Source organism: Peromyscus eremicus, chromosome 6, assembly GCF_949786415.1.
Source record: "Peromyscus eremicus chromosome 6, PerEre_H2_v1, whole genome shotgun sequence".
In the NCBI taxonomy this organism is placed as follows: domain Eukaryota; kingdom Metazoa; phylum Chordata; class Mammalia; order Rodentia; family Cricetidae; genus Peromyscus; species Peromyscus eremicus.
Window position 1 is genome coordinate 112487831 of NC_081421.1, and position 20542 is coordinate 112508372.

A 20542-nucleotide genomic window follows, 5' to 3' on the forward strand; every position below is an offset into this window, starting at 1 on the left:
TTCTAATTTATAAAGTTAATTTGCTTGGGCTTTATAGTTTTAAAATATTTAATTTCCATTTGAAGTAATTTTCAAATGTTTACCAAGCTACTGTTGGTTTTATGAGAAGTCTTAACAAAGAGACAATGTCCCAGATATTAAAGTTGACAACAGAGGAAGATGTTCAGTGTTGACTTCTGATCTCTGCCAATGCTCTCACAGGGAGCACACATGGACACACATATGTAACACACACATACACATACACACAAACACACACACACACACACACACACACACGGTTTTGAAGATCAGTTATAAAAGTATTTAATATTATACTAAATGTTCATGCATTTGTAGTAGAAACTTGTGTTTTACTAGTAGATATTCAGATCTTCAAAATTATTTCAGGAAAAGAATTTTCAAAATTATAATATCCTTTAACCCACCAAACTCACCTGAATTAATAGATTTCAATTAATTAATATAAATGCTAATAATAATAAATTCTCACTTCCCAGCAGCCAAAAACTTCCAAGAGCTCTTAAGCCAAGGGTGGCACCTCGGAGCCCCTTATCCATGCTGGAAGTTTGAACTATTCTGATTGTATGTGGGTCATATTTGGATAACAACACAGCTGCTGTGAACTTGTGTGCACAGCAGCCTTGCCATGTCTAGAAGACAACGCTCTTCCCCACCCTCTTGCTCTCACATTGCTACTTCTTGGAGGTCAGGCAGCTGAAACACTTGTCTCATCAAAGCTGAGCACTCATGGTCATAAAGATAATTTTTAAAAGTGCAGTGGTGAAGAAATACATAATCACAGGGTGGTAGTGGTGCACAAATTTAATCCCAGCACTCAGGGAGCAGAGGCAGGCAGATCTCTGTGACTTGGAGGCCAGCCTGGTCTACAGAGCTAGTTCCAAGGCAGCCAAGGAAACACAGAGAAACCTTGTCTTGAAAAAAGGAAAGAAAGAAAGAAAGAAAGAAAGAAAGAAAGAAAGAAAGAAAGAAAGAAAGAAAGAAAGAAAGAAAGAAGGAAGGAAAAGAAGGAAGGAAGGAAGAAAAAGAAAGAAAGAAACAAAGAAAGAAAGAAAAGAAAGAAAAGCAAAAGAAATACATAATGATGCATGCACTAAAATAAAATATTTTCATGATCCAAACCCAATAAAGCAGGTTTTTGATTTATATATGCATTTTTCTATAACTATATAAAATGAGCTTAGCAAATTATTGTTGAAAATTATTCTTTCCCTGGGCTTATGAGACTATAAGTATTTTTCTTTTTCTATATGATTACTGTTCTGCATATCATTGTACTTGGTATTCCATTATGTTTCTAGTTATAAACTACATTTTCAAAAAGAAATGTTGAGGGAAGGATAGCGTCCCAGCATGATCTGACAGTGGTTCCTCTGAATTTGAGATATAGCAATATTGCTGGTTTATCTCAAGATCTTCGTCATGATGATTCGAATTAGATTATTAATGATAGTATTTAATAAAATACTAGCAGAAAAGTTTAGTTGTTAAACCCAGGTTGGCAAGAGATACTAAAAGCTAATAAATCAAGTATTTTGAAGACATGGGGATTTGCAATTGAATTGTGGTTTTCCATTGTTTCCCAGTTGCCTGTCATGCACATATCACCCAGTGTTTGCAACCAGCCTTATTCTTAGAATGTTTGATCTATCAGATTCATTGTGCAATGCTATGAAATGACATTTGTACAACAGGATCCAAATATTTAAGGTATTGCCTAAGCTCCAATAAATTTAGGAAGGAAGGAATGGGAGGGTGGGAGGGGAGGCTGGAGGGGTGGGAGAAGGGAAGAGGGGAATCTGTGATTGGTAAGTAAAATGAATAAAAAAATTCTTAAATAAAATTATTTTTAAAAATAAAATAAAATAAAAATTTAGGCAACCCTCACATCTCAGTTCATTTTTAAGAATTACACACACACACACACACACACACACACACACACACACACACACACAGAGAGAGAGAGAGAAAGAGAGAGAGAGAGAGAGAGAGAGAGAGAGAGAGAGAGAGAGACTGAAATAGAGAGACAGAGACAGAGATAGAGACAGACAGAAAGGACATAACTTTATTGACCTAAATAAAACAAGAAGTTGCTACATTAGAGACAACACATTGTGCCTTCAAATTAAAACTTTAAGGAATTAATGTGGCTGTACTAAAATACATTAGCAATGGTAATTAAAGGCATCAGAGTCTCTAAATAACCTCCAAAGAAACTGGACCTTTTTGTAGGCACACTTAATTTTTTAAAAGAATGCAATCATTTCAAACACTGAAGTATTTTGATACATTGTATAGCATGGATTATATCAAACAAACAAACAAACAAAAAATAACAAATTTTAAAACAATGCAATCATTTCAAATGCTAAAGTATTTTGATACACTGACTAGCATGGATTATATAATACAAACAAACAAAATAATAACAAAGACAGGGTTTTTCATATTGAAAATAACAAAAACATATGTCTAGTTGTTTTAATATGAGAAAGAAATAAGTCTCACAACAAATTTCAATGTTTTTTATGTAATAATGCCTATTCAGAAGACAGTGATGTAGGGGCTACTGTACTGATTATCTATTAAAATATTTCAGTTTCTTTGTTATCCTGAAAATTACATGAAGGAAGCTGCTTCCAGTATTTAAAGAAAAGCCTTGAAATAGGATTGCATGAGGTGATATGATGACAGAGAGCAAGAAAGAGAAACAGGAACACACACACACACACACACACACACACACACACACACACACACAAATAGTAAGAGAGTAACAGAGCTCTTAAGAAATTTTTAAATAATGCTAAGCCAACAATAAACTGATTATATGTCGAAATACATTTGTATTTTAAAGAGCAGGTAATGTTTTATAATAGTTTAATCCGTGTTTCTCTTCCTTTGGAAAATAGTTATCCAAAGACTAAATGTAGTCTGATCCATGAATGTGTACTGCTGGATTAAATTGGTACATTCCTGCAAACATTCCTGTGGATTTTAGCTTTTAATTTCATTTGAAATTTGAATTTCCACACTAGCATGTGTAAGAGTTCAAATGTGAACTTAGTATTACTTCTTACTAAAGAGAGTTCTTGCAACAGAGGACAAATTTTAAATTGCAATTTCCAAATAAGAACTGCCTGGAATTGTGTCTGTATCAGTGAACCCCCTGACTCTGGGAAATTAAAATGTTACGCATTGTGCAAATTTAGCACTTTCTACTCATTAAAACATTTGCATGTCACACAGCTCTTCCATCAGTTCTCACCAGCGGAAGCAGCAGAACTCTCTGCATGTAAATTTCAGTGTGGACACACTGCATACTAGGGCCCCTGCAACCCCAGGTGCTTAGAGCATGGGGAAATCATTTACCTACCAAATCATCATTCTCTAGCTTCAGAATGATGTGATTATAACTGCCTGCGGTGGGCACTTGCCAAGGTGCTAGTCACTTTCCAGCAGAATTCTTGTCAACACAGCGGTTTGGTAGGAAAGCGTGGCTGTGAGTGTTAGACAGTGAACACTTTTATCTGCAGTTAAAAGTTGATGCCATAGCTGTGTTTTCTATAGTTCTTGATGTGCACAGTGTCCCAGATGGCAAATAAATATTCTGTCCATGGACTTCCTGCCCAACACAGTCCTCAATAGTCTCCAGCATAATCAGTGTGGTCTGCCTTTCTACTTTCTGCTAAAACATTTTCCTGCTTTTGAAAGCAAGGATGTGGTCAGAAACGTTAGACCACAGAAACCTGATGAACACCTATGGAGTCCAAAGAGGTTAGTGTGAGGAGACAAAACCAAGAGCTTTCACCTCTAGGGACATCTCTGGGGGATCAGGAAAGATGTCACTCTTTAGGCTGCACCAACAAGCAGGGCAAAATGGGTTTAGTGCAAGGGTGTTAGATCGATTTATATTTTATCATCAAAAGCCAAAAGATGGGCTAATACACTTTCATATTAAGTCACCTTAGCTCAGGATTCTATAATTTTATTTTTTCTGTCGAAAGTCTTTGTTATGACGGAGTATTTATGAGTGTTACCCCTGAACTTAATAATATTTTATTCTTCTTTTAAAACATTGGTGGTTTTGGATTCTCCATCATAAAAGCACTTGAGCAACTGATGCTTAAGCTGGACTGTGAACTGAGATGAATTTCAGGTATTTATGCTGCATCCACTGTGAGTCCTGAGATAAGACCTTTTCCCTGGTGGGTTTTTTTACATCTACTATCTGTTTTCAGAAGGTGTGCTTAGCAACTGTTACAAATAAGGTCATGAACCAACTTAGTGTGGCATGGCCAGTGTCCTCTAAAAGATGGAGCAACAGATAGCCACAGCAACCTCAGATGACTGACATCATGATAAGAAAATGTTCTTTTCCATTTCTGTTGTCATGTCTTAAATTTTACATATTCATTTACTTGGATTTCTGTAAGCCCCATCAATAATAAACTCTCAGAAGAGTGGGTAAATTATAATAAATGACCTTGTGTGTTTTTAACAAACCTGACCTTTGACATCATTAGTGCTCTGATGGGTTTACAAAATAAGCCCTGACTTGGAAGGGGAACAAAAAAAAACCTGGGTATGTTTACTTCTGAGTTACTCTTGAGGCTTAACAAGAAAATTTGCATGTTAGGTTGGTGTGCAATCACTGGCAAACGGACCAGGCAGCCAGGTCAAGGAAAAGGGCAAGTCTACATGGAGCAGATTCTTCTAATGATCAGATCTTAAAGGAAAAAGAGTCTTAGGAAGTTTTCCAGTGAGTGTATGTCAAATAGATAAATAAAACTGAAACTAACCAAAATTTGGTGATTTGAAAACATTGGCTTGAGCCAGGTGTGGTGGCTCATGTCTATAATCCCAGTACACAGGAGGGTAAGGCAAGAAAACTCAGGTGAGCTGAGGCTACCTAGTGAGTTCCAGACCATAATATACCACACAGTAAGATCTTGTCTCAAACAGAAGAAAAAAAATAAAACAGAAGAACCACAAACTTGCAAAAAAAAACACAGCTAACACACTGAACTGTTGAATTATGATGTGTAACTACAGCATCTTAATGTCATCCACTCAGAGAAGAAATGATCCCCTTTTGTAAAGGTCTTGAAGCATCCTTAAGTCTGTTTATGCATGTTAAGGTCATGCAAACAATGCCATATTATTCAACAGTGAGTAAACCATGAAGGCAAGCAAGAATCCTTACAAAACCATAGCATCTCCATTTTGACTAGCTTGCTTCCAAATGCAAAGAGTTATAATTCCCACAGCATCTACATGCATACTTTCCTTTAAAGTATTTCCTAAGTCTGTATCAGGAGTTCTCAAATTTTAGAGGGCATAAAATTATGTTTTTTATAGTTAAAGGAATTTCAGTTTTAATTTTAATTCTATTCTGTTTTCACATAATGATGCACTGTTAGGCTGTAGCTGAAATTGTTCCCAACTGTACTCTTCAATGTCGGACGAGGCTAAATGGAGTCAAAAATGACTTGAGTTCAATTTAATTAATACTCAAAAATAGAAAAAAATAACTTTATAGATGGATCCTTTGACTACCCCTAATAATCGTTCTGTTATGCAAAGCAAGAAATTGAAACATTAACTAGAAACTACTGACTCACCTAAGGTAAGACCCACAGATAAATGTTGGAGTCACTATATAACCACAGATCTTTCTCATTTTTACTCCTGTTACCATATGAGCTCTTTTGCCTGATTTTTACTGCTTTATCATTTTATTTTTTTTTTTTCTGGGGCTGGGGGAATACTGTGCCGATATAATAACCTGGGTGCTGATTCCGAACACCCACACAGTGGCACATGCCTGTAGTCCCAGGGCTGGGGAGATGGAGACTAGTCTGTGCATCTGAATCAGTAACTCCAGATTGTGAGTAGAATGCTACTACCTACACTAAGGTATTTTCCCAGCTTAATTTCCTTATCTAAAATATCCCTCACTGATATGCCCAGAGGTTTATTTCCCTAGTGACTCTAAATTCTGTCAAGTTGACAATCAGAATTAGCCATCACAATAATTTTGGTGTGAAAATATTAATGATAGAATAAAATTAGTTAATATTAAATTATTTTAATTATACAGCTAAGATCATTTTGCTATCATCTATTATTCATACTTCATTGAAAGCAAACAATTTCTTAAAAACTAGAAAAATCAAAATAGTTACTGCATTTGGGGAAATAGAGATTCTAGCACTGCTCCTGACAATGTCCAAATGAAACCCCACCAAATAGGCTACATTCAGGCATGTAATTGTGCAGATCCCCGGTACTGGCCATCCGCACAAAGACTATGTGTTGTTACTGACATTTGAAACCAAAGAAATGTCTCTTTCCATTTTAAGATACTTAGACATGGACTCTGATTTTTAAAACAGTTGGACATCAGTTGGAAAATAAGGGCAGCCTCATCCCTGGATGAATAGATGACCTTGAGTAAAATAGGAGTCACTTCTTTCTCATGTCACTTAAATACCATCAACCAGAAAATGGGTAGGGTAATTGTAGCAGTCCAAGTCTAGAGTCAAAACAAATGCGGATGGGACACCCTGGGGTTAGACAAGGCAAAACTCGGGTATCAACATGATTGACAAGAATAGCTGAAATCAAATTTCATTTGGTTGAGTTTTAACTTGGATACTATTGGAATTATCCTTTCCAGCCTTTCGGACACAGTCTCCTTGACTGGAAGAGCTTAGACAATGTGATCTCTTGAAATTACGTTATGAGCAATTATAAGATGCTTTTGGAGCCAAAGGAGCATCGCACACACCATTCAAGACCTGCTTTTGTTTTTAAGTTGTTAGAAGTTCATTGAAATCTTTTCTCTATGATGAGGGCCAACAAGATGGTTCAGTAGCTGATGACCTGAGTCTAACATCCGGATACTATAGTGGAAGAAAAGAACTATCTCCTGAAAGTTTTACTTTGACCTCCACACATGTTCTCTGGTGCCAGAGCACCAACTCTTATACACACATAGGTATATACATAGAGTAATAATAATTAATTATTTTTCTTTATTATTAACCCTTCATTTTCTAGTACTCCAGGTTAGGAAAACTTTGTCTTTAAAAAGCAAAATTTATTTAAGAATTCAAAGTTCTTCTTTTAAGAGGTTACATGGTATAAGTAGCTCCCTTGTAAACTGCTCTCCATCTGGTCCAGAGACTAAGGATGCTGCATTCTGCCCAGGGCCTCCTGCCTCTGACGGTGAAAATACCAATTTGAATGTTGTGACTTGGAGTACATTTTGTTCCCAAGAATGTTCATCTCATTTCAGGGCATTTAGTGTCCTTGGACCTCAGTTACTAAATGCCAAAACAAGCCCCAAACATTGTGATAATGCAAGAATAAAAGCCACCACCTCTGCCCCCTTTTAAGTCCCTCAATGAGAAATGGAGCACTCCCAGTTGAAAAATCAGGCCAGTGTCAATTTTCACTCTGCTCCTGGAAACTCGCTTCTGAAGCATGTCACTGTATGGTTGCCAGAAGCCACAAAGGCTAAACACAAACCCCTTTCAATGGGGACAGTAAGAGTATATAGTACTTAAAGGAGGTCATCGTCCATGGCTTCTCAGAGAAACTTGGCTCCTTGGTTCTGCAGTAAACAGGGAGCTAAAATTAAGGCAAGATCTCTTAGGTCACTCATTAACTAGGCCACACTCACTGTGCAAAAAAAATGTTCCCTTAGAACTCAGCATGTCAATGCAGTTCGACAATGTGCTTCATAATGATATTGCCATAACTGTTTGCCATTTATTGATTGATTATAAGCATTTTGTAAACCCAATTTCTCCCTTCTACAGCTATGGAAACAAGAATCTATAGTCTCCTACACAGATCAGAAAACTGAAACTTGGGGGAAGATGTCATTTTTCTAGCATCTCACCACTTAAGAAATGGTAGAGCTGGTATTCAAATAGAAGTCTAGCAGGCTGACAAATTCAAGACCATGAACTCAAGTTCACTACATTGGCCAGCATCCCTGGTGTTCTTCCATTTGGCTTTACTTTAAATATCCCTAAGATATGAACTAGATTCCAAAGTGACACTACAAAACAGTCATTCTATACTGTGTTGTGCTGGACTTGCTATTTTTCATTATTGCTAGGACTGCACTCAGCAGGGCCACCTCATTAACTGAAGAAAATGTCCCCAGTTGTTTCAGGAGAGGTGAATCAGATGGAAGAGCATAAAAACAAGCTCTGGAAAATGCTCTTCTGTTCTCTCATTTACAGGGTGCAGCAAACTCCCATCCCAGCCTCCTAAGTGGTGTTTTCCTTATGTAGCGGCAAACGTGTTTAGGAGGGGATGGAAACAGTTTCAGAGTTGCTTTCAAAAACTCTTCATCAATGTTTCCATAACACAGTAAATTGGAGCACTGAGCACACTTTAATACTGCTCCGATTTAGGATTTTTTCATGTAGGAAACTAACAGTTTGCCTAGATTTGTCCTAATTGGCTATGAGAAATAACTAATAGTGAGTGAGACGTTTAGTTTTTTTTTTTATTTTGTTTTGCTGAAAGCAAATTCAAATGCAAGTACTTCACTAAGTATATTGATATATTAAAAGCTATCTCCCAGCTGCGTGGTAACTGAAATACTGCGGCTCTGCTCCTTCTGCAGTTCATTCTCTGTAGAGAATCCGAAGTGACTTGTTTCATGTTTCAAACACAGAGTTTTCATTTTGTTAGTAATAAAATTAAAACTTCTTTGTGGACCAGTAGTTTTGTTTGTTAGTAATAAAATTAAAACTTCTTTGTGGACCAGTAGTCCTACATGATCTGCTGCTGTTCATCTCTCTAATCAAACCACATATTCCTTCTATATTATGGATGGTGATGATGTGGTGATGACGATGACAATGGTGAAGATTACAATGTTTTGAACCAGGTCTTATGTACCCCAGGCTGATCTTGAATTTGCTATATAGCTGATAACTTTGAACTTCTTATCTGCCTGCTTCTACCTCCCAAGTACAGAGATTACTAGTGTCCATCACCACTCCTGATGCTGTACATATTCCATATGGGGGATCAAATCCACAGCTTTGCATGTCAGAGGCAAGCCTTCCACAACTGAACTACATCATCAGCCTTTATGCTTGATTTTTAATGAACATTTTCAATATTTAAAATGATCTTGTCTATCATGTCATTTACTTACTTATTTCCTTATGGGCAGGGAGAACGCTTCTACTATAACTAGATTGGAACTCAAAATATAGTAGAATTCAAAATCACCTACTGAATAAATAGTTGAATGAATGAGTGAGTGAATTCTTAATTCTTTGCCTAGTGTTAAATGTCTCAGAATCACAGCATATGACACCAATTTAATTATTGAATGGTCTAGATCTAAGTAAATATGGGGCATTTGAAAATAAAATGAGAACTACATTTTGATTATGCTTTGTTTTGACTGTCAAAAACAAGAGTCTTACTGGGAAATGGGAAGATAAGCCATCAGGGAGGATATACTTCAGAGCATGTCATTGTGTCTGGACTGAAGCTTTCCTCTCATGAGATCTGGAGTTCCTGCGCACTTAAGCAGGCCGCTATAAGTGCTTATTAACATTTTCCAGATCACCATCAGAACATTTCCAAGTTTCTGTTTGCACTCATATCCTTGTCCTGTCGCATGTAAAAACTAAGTTTTTCAACATTCCTCTGACTAGCATCCTTACTTCCAAAAGAAGGGCTTCATCCTCAGCTCTCCTTTCATAGCAGTAAACTAGGTTTGCCCTTAGTCCTTGGGTTTCTAGAGGCTCTATTTGTCCCAGGTGTCCTTTTATTGAGTTCACAGACTACACATGGAAAAAAGCTATTACCAGACAGAGATGTTTAAAAATGAAAACCAAACTAATACATGGACTCCGACAACTGGGATAAGGAATATAATATTTATAAAACCAAGTAGGAAGTTGCAATCATTGCTCTAAAATAAAGCATTAAATATTAATTCAGAGCAAACCTATCTGTGCTCCAGCAAGCCTCACTTTCATTAAAGTAGCATTGTGCGTTTCCCCGGAATTAAATCCCAAATAGGTAAATAGCTGATGAGAAGTGAGTGCTCTGTGGCTGCAGAAGAGCTACCTCCAGCCTGATTTAGAGTTACCCTTACCATTAAAGCCTTCCAGACCTTCACTTCGAACTAATTAATTGTGATTCTTCTGGTTCCTCTCTAGTCTTTTGCCCTTGAGTATTACTAGGAATGTTTAATTCACATGCTCATGTTCATCTTCATTTGATTAATCCAAATGGTGCTACGTTATTTGATTAATTCATATGCTGCAGAATATTAAATCTTAGGGAACACTGGGTGCCGGTTATAAGTTGAACTTGCATTTCTTTCCACAGCGTTCTCATTTCAAAAGCTTTATGTCCTCATTTTTACCCATTTTGTGCCTTTCTCCCTCCACTTTGTGTTGGCATTTTTAGTGTTACGCTACTGTTCTCATTGGTTTCCTACTCAGAATGCATTCAAATGAGAAAGCATTTTCAGTGAGATGAGGTTATTAGTTATTACCTGGCCAATGTGAAACATCCCTCTAAAGTCCTAAAATAAATAAGCTTAAAATTTCTTAGCCCAATTGATTTTCAAATGATTTCAAATAAAAAAAAACACACACAGTTGTCATTGTATTGACAGTCTATATAGTCCCCAGGCAGTCTTGATTGGATTCCTACTAAATGAAAGGGACAAGTGACGAACAAAAATCCAAAAAGTGGACCCAAGATGCTGGTGAGGTGAGCATGCTCAGCTGGGTAAATGGATACTTAACCTTTGACCAGTGACGACAGGCCTGCTTTAGTTCTGTGAGGCCAAACGCAAGCTGTTATGATTAAATAAAAAAGAAAAAGAAAACTGTTCAGGGCCTTCTGAGCATGTCCTGGGAATTAAAGCATATGGCAGGGATAAGGAAAAAAGATTTTCCTTATGCTAATGACCCTGGATGTCTGAAATAAATTAGATCCATTAGAGTTTATGCTCAATAAAAGAAAGACTTTAAGCACTCCAAAGTTAGTGACTCGAGACCAGTTTTTGCTCTGAAATTCAATCTGCCTACTTATTAATTCTTAGTGAGGCTCCAGAGCAAACAGGGGGCACAAAATCATAATTCCATACTCAACCAGAATTTTAAAGGACCACAGGTTTCTTTTCCTTTTTCCTTTAATTAAACCATTTTTTTCATGCTTCCTATTTTGTTTTCCTTCATTAATTTGATTTTGTTCCCATTTCTGTTTCATTGTTTTTTTTTCTTTTCAAGGATTCATTTACCCCATTTCAACTGAACACAGAACCCAGAATGAATATGGATTTTCTTGTAAGTTTGACGTTTGGGTTTTATGCTGGGAAACAGTCCTTTAACATTATTGCCCCTGTTCAAGTTTGCCTTTCGCTGGCTCACAGATGTGCACACAGGAAATAGGAGCCTAATGTATTCTAACATGAAAAGCAAATTAGATTCTCAATGCTGAAGAGAAGAAAGGGTCATTTTAAGTCGCTGCCAGCTCTAAAAGCTATCAGTCTACCATTGACAGCACTAGTCCTCATCACTGAGAAAACATATCATGAAATTGGCTGGGATACATAAAGGGCAGGGTTCAAATACTAAAAAGGAAAGGTTGAGACAATGCAGATCTGTTGTGCTATAAATCATGAATAAGTAAAGTAAAATATTAAGGATTAGATATACTATTCTGATCGGAGTTAAGATTTCTTCTACAGGGTCTCCAATAAAACCCCACAGCAAAGTAGAGTCAGCATTTTGAAAGCACTGTTCACATAATGAAGAATATTGGGATGTTGGGATGATGCTGTCAATATTGACTTGTTCTATGGGAAAGCTGAAATACTGGGAAGGGTGATAGTTTTTAAAGAGGGCACTTTCCAACAGTAGATTCATATAAACTGCCAGTGTAATTAAAGACACTGGGACACAAGAAAGTTGGTAATTGCTGGGAACCCGTGGCAGATAAAATGATGAGTTATTTCCACACTTAAACCATGTGGCTCTGTGTCTTAGGAGAGAGGTTTCTCAAATTTTAGATCACAAAACCTACAGATTTGAAAATCCTCTCCATGACCACCCCCAAATGTACATGTATATAAGTTCACCATGAAGTTTTCAATTGTTCTTGACTACCTGAAGCATCAGCTTAACTACCTCTTTACAGTGAGGAGACTGCAGATTTGTTTAGCTTTGCAGAATATTTCTGATGGGTCTAAAACAAAGACCTAACAATGTCAAACTGATTTTTTTTATGTTTTGTCTTAATAATCAATTTTTGTCACCTTTTCCATTTCTATCCAAGCCTGTTTCATGCCACCAAAGCAACAGGCAACATTTGTAAGAATTCTCTTTTTGTATTACCTAAAATAGCCTCCTGTAGATGGCACCTTGTGTTGGTCAAATGCTTACCTGGCCCGTCTGATCATTGACCAAGACCTTTTCCTCTCCGACACATCACAGAGCTATAGTTTATTCCAGTAAAAAGAAGCTTAGATGGAAATCTCTAACAAAGGTGCATAAGAATCTCAGGGTTCTGAGAGATAATACTGTGTCTGCATCATAAGCTGGAGCTCACATTAGTTTCTGCCCCAGATCTGGGCTTCTGAAAACACACCTTTCTAAGCCACCATGTTCACTGCTTACACTTGCTTTGCTGTATTGCACAGTCCCATGGTTCCCATACATTCTTGCACTGATTTAAGTAAAAAAGAGAAGAGTGTATAGAAAGCAGTTTTATGACTGAGTGGTAGTTAGAAAAACATCTTGGTTCAATCTACATACAAATTAAAATTATGCCAGATGTTTCTGATAGTGTTTATGGGTTGTTTTGTTTTGTTTTGTTGGTTTTTTTTTAAACTATAAGTGAATTCAAAAACCTTCCCAAACTTTTTCACCTGAAAGGAGTAATAAAGTTTTTATTTCCTGTGGTTTGAGATGGTTTAGGCTCCAGTTTCTTTAAATGCCTGGCAATAAATAGTCTGTTATGCTGCCCAATTATGAGATAGATTAGTGGGTAGATTGATGCAGAGTGAGAAAGAAAAAGAAATCAGAGATAATTTTCCACTGAAAAGCCACAGTCATTTTATATAGCTTTTGAAATAGACTTGAAATTAACCTATAAAAATGGCAATAAATGTCTGAAAAAATTACTGCAATACATATGTGTTCTGTGGGAAGTTTCTCGAAGCAGTTGGTCTGATGTTTCATTCTCTGTTTCCAGCTGCTCCTGACTCAGATGATGTTGCGCTCTATGTTGGGATTGTGATCGCTGTCACTGTTTGCCTGGCGATCACTGTTGTGGTGGCCCTGTTTGTCTACCGGAAGAACCACCGTGACTTTGAGTCTGACATCATTGATTCCTCAGCACTCAATGGCGGCTTTCAGCCTGTGAACATCAAGGCTGCCAGACAAGGTCAGTGAGCTTTCTGCCCTATGAGTTACACACGTGGTGAGCAGTGTGCCCTCACAGCTTCAAATTCTGTTGCATTTGTGCCATCCAGTGGAGCTAGAACAGAAGCTGAGTGAAGGCAGAGATTTTGGTTTGCTTTGTTCATTATAAGAATGAAAATATTGGTACAGTAAGTCAGAGTTGATGAGATGCACAGATCATTTCTGGTTTGCTTTTCTGACAAGTACCTCTGTCCTGCTTCTTAACTTCTATTTGAAAGAATAATTACATTGATTCATTGATTTTTCTGGTCTCTTTTGCCCTTCTTATAATGCTTTTAATGCAGTGATGTGCAGATGAATCCAAATTTAGCATAGGCAAGCAAAAGCATTACCAGATAGTGACTCGGTAACTCTTATTGTTCTTTCTAATCTGTTGAAATGGCTGAATACCGTAAGTGTCATGATTAGACCCCAAGGCAGAATATCGAAGGAGCAAGGTTACCTATCAATGGACAATAACAAGATAGATGCTGACACTACGTTTGCCCTGTTTCCCAGAGCCTGTGAGCTCTCCTTCTGCACTGTTGCCAGAGCAGCTTTGCTTTGGCCTAATGGTGTGAAGTGGTTTCTCAACAATCTAGCATGGTCTGAATGGAGAATAAAAATGGAATTCTTTTCTCTTTCTGACTCAGATCTCCTGGCAGTGCCCCCAGACCTCACCTCAGCTGCAGCCATGTACAGGGGACCTGTCTATGCTCTGCATGATGTCTCAGACAAAATCCCAATGACCAATTCTCCAATTCTGGACCCACTGCCCAACTTGAAAATCAAAGTGTATAACACCTCAGGTGCTGTCACTCCCCAGGATGACCTCTCTGAGTTCACATCCAAGCTGTCTCCCCAGATGACCCAATCCTTGCTAGAGAATGAGGCTCTTAACCTGAAGAATCAGAGTCTTGCGAGACAGACTGACCCATCCTGCACAGCATTTGGCACCTTCAACTCCCTTGGGGGTCACCTCATCATTCCTAACTCAGGTAATTCTTAAAGCTTTAAGTGACAAAGATGCAGCTTGAAATCACACTGGAGTCTCTAAAATCTTATCTCTGTTTGTTTTTATTGAACCTAAAATGTTAGATGTTGTCTAACTCAAGTTTCCATTCAGTAGATCTCAAGCATTACTTCATACAAAAATCTACAAAAGCATTTATCTTCATCCAATCAATTGTAAACTCAGTTCCTCTAGAAAGAACTTTCTTCTGAGAACTTTCTGTTCAGAACTGGTACTGACCACCTTGAAGGCATAATCAACCCAGGAACCCTCACTGTAGTCCCTGTAGTTCAAAACAAACTAATTAGAAAATGCCGTCAGTTAGTTTGGCCCAATTTTCTCAAGGAAGCTAAATTTCAGAAAATATTACATAAAAGACACAGAATCTTCATTTATTAATTATTCAGTACATTATTCAATCAGAAAGTATCTGTGATTTATTGTCTACAATCTCAACTTCATCTAGTGTACATTTGTAGTTTTATTTATTTTAAGTACATTATATAGTTTAGCAATGTCTAAAGAATAAAAAACACAATCATCTTCCATAGATGACTTAAGTCAGTGGCTGCCAGTGTTGAAAGTTGGTATTCATTTCCAGTAATATTGACAGACTTGCAACTAACTATAAGACATAAGACAACTAATGACTACTTGCAAAGCACAGCCTAATGCTTTCCAACAAGTCTGTGAATATTTTTCAATAAAATAACAGAAATAACTTCACTGACCTATTGTATTGTCATATAAAATTATGTAATTATGTTATATATATATTATATATAAGTAATATTATATATATATTACACATATAATATAGTATATCTTTTATTATATTTATTATTAATACATAGTATATAATGTTTATGATATTATTATAGATACTAGTATATACATGTGTATATATACATACACACACACACATATATATATATATGAGTAAGTATAAAACCACAGGAATCTATAGCCTGAATATGAAGCTGTCTTTGGTTTTGCTTATTCATTCCCTACTTCAGTGCATTGATAACTCTTTACCCATCCCTTTGAAAAGGTCCTCTAATAAAGTTAAAATTATTTGACAGAATATCATTTTTCCTTTTGTATGATGTATGTAACTGATATCATGTTACATAAGAATTGTTTAACCTTTTCTTATTAATTCCCATGCTATTTTTATGCTCTTTAAAATCATTATGTTTATAATAGTCCACTAACTATGTAGTCAAACATATCCTAGTCCTTTGTTATTTAAAAATTACATTTATCCATAACATATGCTTTCTTCCATGATGCTCATTGAATTCCCTTTTTCTTCCTGTTTCTGCACCCACCACTTTCCAATATGTGAATTATGACAGAGTCTTTTTTAAATGGAAGGAGAGTAGCTAGAATGTTGTAAATAAATATTAGATTATTTCATTCAATAGAGTACAGTTGTTTTCTAACTATTCTTTTTCTTTTACATTTATAATTTTTCATCCCCATAGCAAGATCAAGGTACATTGTATGATTTAATTGGAAAATTAATTCTGACTCTAAATTGTCTCATATACAGCCTTCCTGTTCCAGTCTCGTGCCTTCCATAAGCCAAGCTTACATTAACACCACATTCTACTTCCCTATCACCATAGCTGCCCTTTCCATTTCAAGAACACCATGGTTCAACACCTTCACAGATAGTGTTCTGTCAAGACATTCAAATAATTGCACCCCTAAGCCCCTCAGCTCTCTATTCTATGTTCTTGAGATTTAAAGCCACTTGGGCAACTTTTCCTTCTGCCTTGTCTCATTGGGCGCATTCTACTTCATGCCAAGTCATTACACGTTACTCAAGGATCCTCGTTTTTTTCTTGACATTATAGAAAAGCCAGATACTGTCCTCACAAAGACAGTCTATGCATTTTACTGCACTTAATTAAGATTCATTTCATGGGAATGAAAAGATAGACCCAAATATCTTCAGCCAAGTCACTCTCTGTAGTGCTGGCCTGCACTACGGGAGTTGTAAAAAGGGTAGACCACAGACCACCGTCATGGACATCAACTGAAAACGTGTTCAAACTGAATAAACAAAATTTTTCACCCAGTTTTTGAAGCCAGCATCTCCAGCATCTTCTGACTCCAGTTCAAATAGACTCATTATCGTCCAAGGTCCAGTTCTCACTCAGCTGATACCAATAATCTTGGGCACCAATTATCAACAAATGAGAAGTGCACAGACCTGTTGTAGCTGGGTGAGATGTTGCTGCTCATTTTCTAGAGTTGTATATAATAAAATAAATTCTTCCCATCACTAGCTCTGCTGTGGAATAACACTGATGCTTACCAGATATTTCAGGGGGGAAAATGTTTTCTGATATGGCTGAGGTTAGCATTTCCCTGACTTAGAATTTCATGGGGAACTTTTTTTTTTAATCAAAAACAATGCATCATTGCAGCTGTTTAAAATTTTAATAGCAGTTTTTGGTTTCTCCACGATTTACAAGAAAAACAACAGTGGAACCATCTGTCTATTCCTTAAATAAAACACGAACTTTTAAAATGACATCACTCTCTTAAGTAATTCCATAACAGTTCAGAGGGAGCTGTGGTGAAAAGCAAGGCCAGCAAACAGGGAGGGCAGCTATAGACCTTTACACGTTTTTAGGGAAAATGGAAAGATGAGTGCCACATGGGCACAAAATCTCATTCCCTTTTGCTTGTTGCAAAAGCTTCCTTTTGGTTCATAGCTCTTATACAATTTTTTTTTCTTTTGCTATTCAGGAGTAAGCTTGCTGATTCCCGCTGGGGCCATTCCCCAAGGGAGAGTCTACGAAATGTATGTGACTGTACACAGGAAAGAAACTATGAGGTAAACATGTTTTTTTCTGATGCGTTCGACTTTATCAATGTCTCACTTGGAGGAGAATTATACAATGGAAACGATAGATGAAAAATATTTTGTCTTGAGTAACATACATTTGACTCTAGACCTATAAAAAACAAAGTCCAATTTCACTTCTCTTGCCTGTTGAAGCTGTAGACACTGCATATCTTGAGTGTGGATAGAATGCTAGAGATCTTTTCTATGAGCGGACATATAATCCTTTAAGCAGGAAAATACGGCCAAAAACATGATTCACAAATTGTCCGGAGATGTGGATTTAGATAGATATGCTGGTTTCCTGTGACCTGAGTCAAAAATCTAGCCATAGTAGAGATAAAAGTCACAAAAGTCGATACCCCTTAGCTTCTGACATGGCCTTCCCACCCTAGCCTAGCACAACTCCTGATAGTACCCCCCCTCATCTCAGCCTAGCACAACTCCTGATAGTCCCCCCCCTCATCTCAGCCTAGCACAACTCCTGATAGTCCCCCCCCCATCTCAGCCTAGCACAACTCCTGATAGGCCCCCTCCCACCTCAAGCTAGCACAACCCCTGATAGGCCCCCCCATCTCAGCCTAACACAACTCCTGATAGCCGCCCCCCCATCTCAGCCTAGCACAACTCCTGATAGCCCCTCTCACCTCAGCCTAACACAACTCCTGATAGGCCCCCCCATCTCAGCCTAACACAGTCCCTGATAGGCCCCCTCCCACCTCAGCCTAGCACAGCCTTTGTGCAGATTCTTCCCTTTGTAACTGTCCTCCAGCACAAGAGTTGTCAGCCTTCTTATGCTTAGCTTTTATAATTCAACCTTTCAAAATGAGCCTGGTGTTGATTAAAACCATACTGAATCCAAAGGTTCTATTTAGAAAGTGTCCTATTCATCAATATGTAACTATTTTAAGTAAAAATGATAACAACAGGTTAGATGTCCTAAATTCAATTTTTAGTTTAACTTCTGACACAGCAGAGATGGTCTTTCTTGATCAATTCCCACATAAAGTGTGTTCTTTGTGTGCTTGTTGTTGGGGGGGGGGTGTGCAGTGCACTAGAAGCCTGGGTGAATAATGCTTTCAAAGATACCTTGGCATCTTAAAACAAAGATGTTTTGAAAATGGAGATGCTCCTTCTATGAGGATCATTGTTGGTCCAGGAAAAAGCATCCTCAGGTCTGGCTCTGAGCAGAATCTGAGTGACAAATGCAGACCAGGTGATCATCTTCATGCACTTTACTCCCTACTCTCATCCTCAGGAAGCCAGCTCTTTCTAGTCCCCTACTTCAGAAACCAAAAAGCTCTTTTGTTGTGTGGAAACACAGTTATTTATAACAATATGACCCAGAACATTTCCCCCCTCTGGTAATATCCTTCCACCTACACAAACAACAGCCAGACTAAGAAGTTTAAAAACAAACAATAGCAAGAAACCAAACCACTAACCCTTGCACATCATTCATGCCTTAAATTTGAGCCACAGAAAATCATTAAAAGGTTTGTATTTACTTATGTCAAATATATTTTTTCATCTCTAGTGCAGAGCAACATTCACAGATCCTTAGGACTCCCTGCTTTGGGAGCAAGACAAGCAACTAACGAACACCAAGATGGATTTATTTCATTCTATTTTCTCTCATCCTAAGCGAAGGTGAACATTAAACAGATGCTGCCCCCCAAAGCCTTTGATGTTCTGGGCAGCGCCTTTGACAGACCTGAGAACTGGCTTGTACTTCCTGCTGCAGAGACATGCAGTGTTCCTGGGGTCCTTTATTCATGCTATCATTATCCCCAGCTAAAGCCCAAGCCATACTGGGCTACTGCCATTGCATGGTGTGTCCTCTCCCACTCTCCTCTGTTTTTCCTTTCCATCCTTTCAGGCTATTCTTGTCAGAGAGTAATTGTACATTTTGGACAGAGGGGAGGGAATAGAGTATTGATGAGGTCAAATACCTGTTCCTTAAGGTTCCATTGCCTTTGACTTTAAGTAATGAAGGGGGAGTTACTCTATTGAACTTGGTTTGCATCAGGAAAGTTGTGTGTGTGGAGAAAGCTCAGGATCTCAAAACAAAATATGTAGAAGGTGGGGTGGGGAAATGGCTTAGTGTGTAAGCTGTTTGCCACAAAAGCATGAAGGCCCGAGGCTAATACCCAGCACCCCACATATAGGCATAGTGGCACACACCCGTAATCCTAGCATTGGGAAAGGAGAGACAGGAGGACCCTGAGGGCTTGCCAGCAAGGCAATGTGGACAGATTAACTAGCTTCCGTTTCAGTGAGAGATTCTGTTTGAGAAAAGTAAGGTATAGAGCAGTGAGGGAGACACCAAAAGTCCACGATTAGCCTCCACAATGAATACATACACACAAAAAGAAAACACCTACCAGAGACTATGAACCAAAGGTAGAACACAAGATGACCTCTCAGATAAATGAGAATATCTCACACCACTCATTTTCTAATATGACACAGATGTGGTCTCCCTGTAAAAGCACAGTGGTAGTGTATTTTAGAATGAGTAGCAAAACTAACTATCCCTGATGTTCCTTCTGCAGACTCTTCCATATGTTTCTGTCTTGGTAAAACTCTGTACATTATGATGAAGCCCACTTTAAAGGTGAGGAAACTAAAGCTCTGGGCATCAAGTCTCCTTGGTGATGGAGGAGGGCTAAATTCAACCCAAGTCCATCTGACCCCAGAACTCTCCCACTTTCCAAGATGACATCCCTCCTGTGTACATCATAGACCCAACTCCACCTTCTCGTTATCTTACATTTTCAATACACTCATCATTACACAATGAAGACCTTTCCAATCTTTATTTAATTTTTTTCCCCACACCAAGAAACGACACCAGATCTCATTACAGATGGTTGTGAGCCACCACATGGTTGCTGGGAACTAAACTCAGGACCTCTGGAAGAACAGCCAGCGCCCTTAACCTCTGTGTCATCTTTCCAGTCCCCTCTCCAATCTTTATGTAATACAGATGAAACTTTTTCTGAGAAGTCAGGGTGAGGACATCAAGAGAGGAGTGCCACTTGAAGGCATGTGCAGCAGAACTGTGAGCATTATTTTTCTCCACTGTTCTTTCTCTCCGACTCCTTTCATTGCAACCAGAACTGGGTGTGTTTCCAGCTGGATAACACCCAGCTGGTCATCTGCTGATGTGAGTTG

General features: G+C 38.0%; 1 protein-coding gene across 2 annotated transcripts in view; it reads left to right on the forward strand.

Moving 5' to 3' along the window:
• Unc5c (unc-5 netrin receptor C) overlaps positions 1-20542 on the forward strand; it is a 350025-nt gene that overhangs the window by 292218 nt on the left and 37265 nt on the right. Inside the window, exons 8-11 of one of the 2 annotated variants that reach the window (XM_059265033.1) lie at positions 11319-11375; positions 13285-13476; positions 14147-14491; positions 17269-17356. In XM_059265033.1, the coding sequence (XP_059121016.1) occupies positions 11319-11375; positions 13285-13476; positions 14147-14491; positions 17269-17356 (682 nt within the window). The remainder of the gene's footprint in view (positions 1-11318; positions 11376-13284; positions 13477-14146; positions 14492-17268; positions 17357-20542) is intronic. The other variant, XM_059265034.1, reaches the window with a different exon arrangement.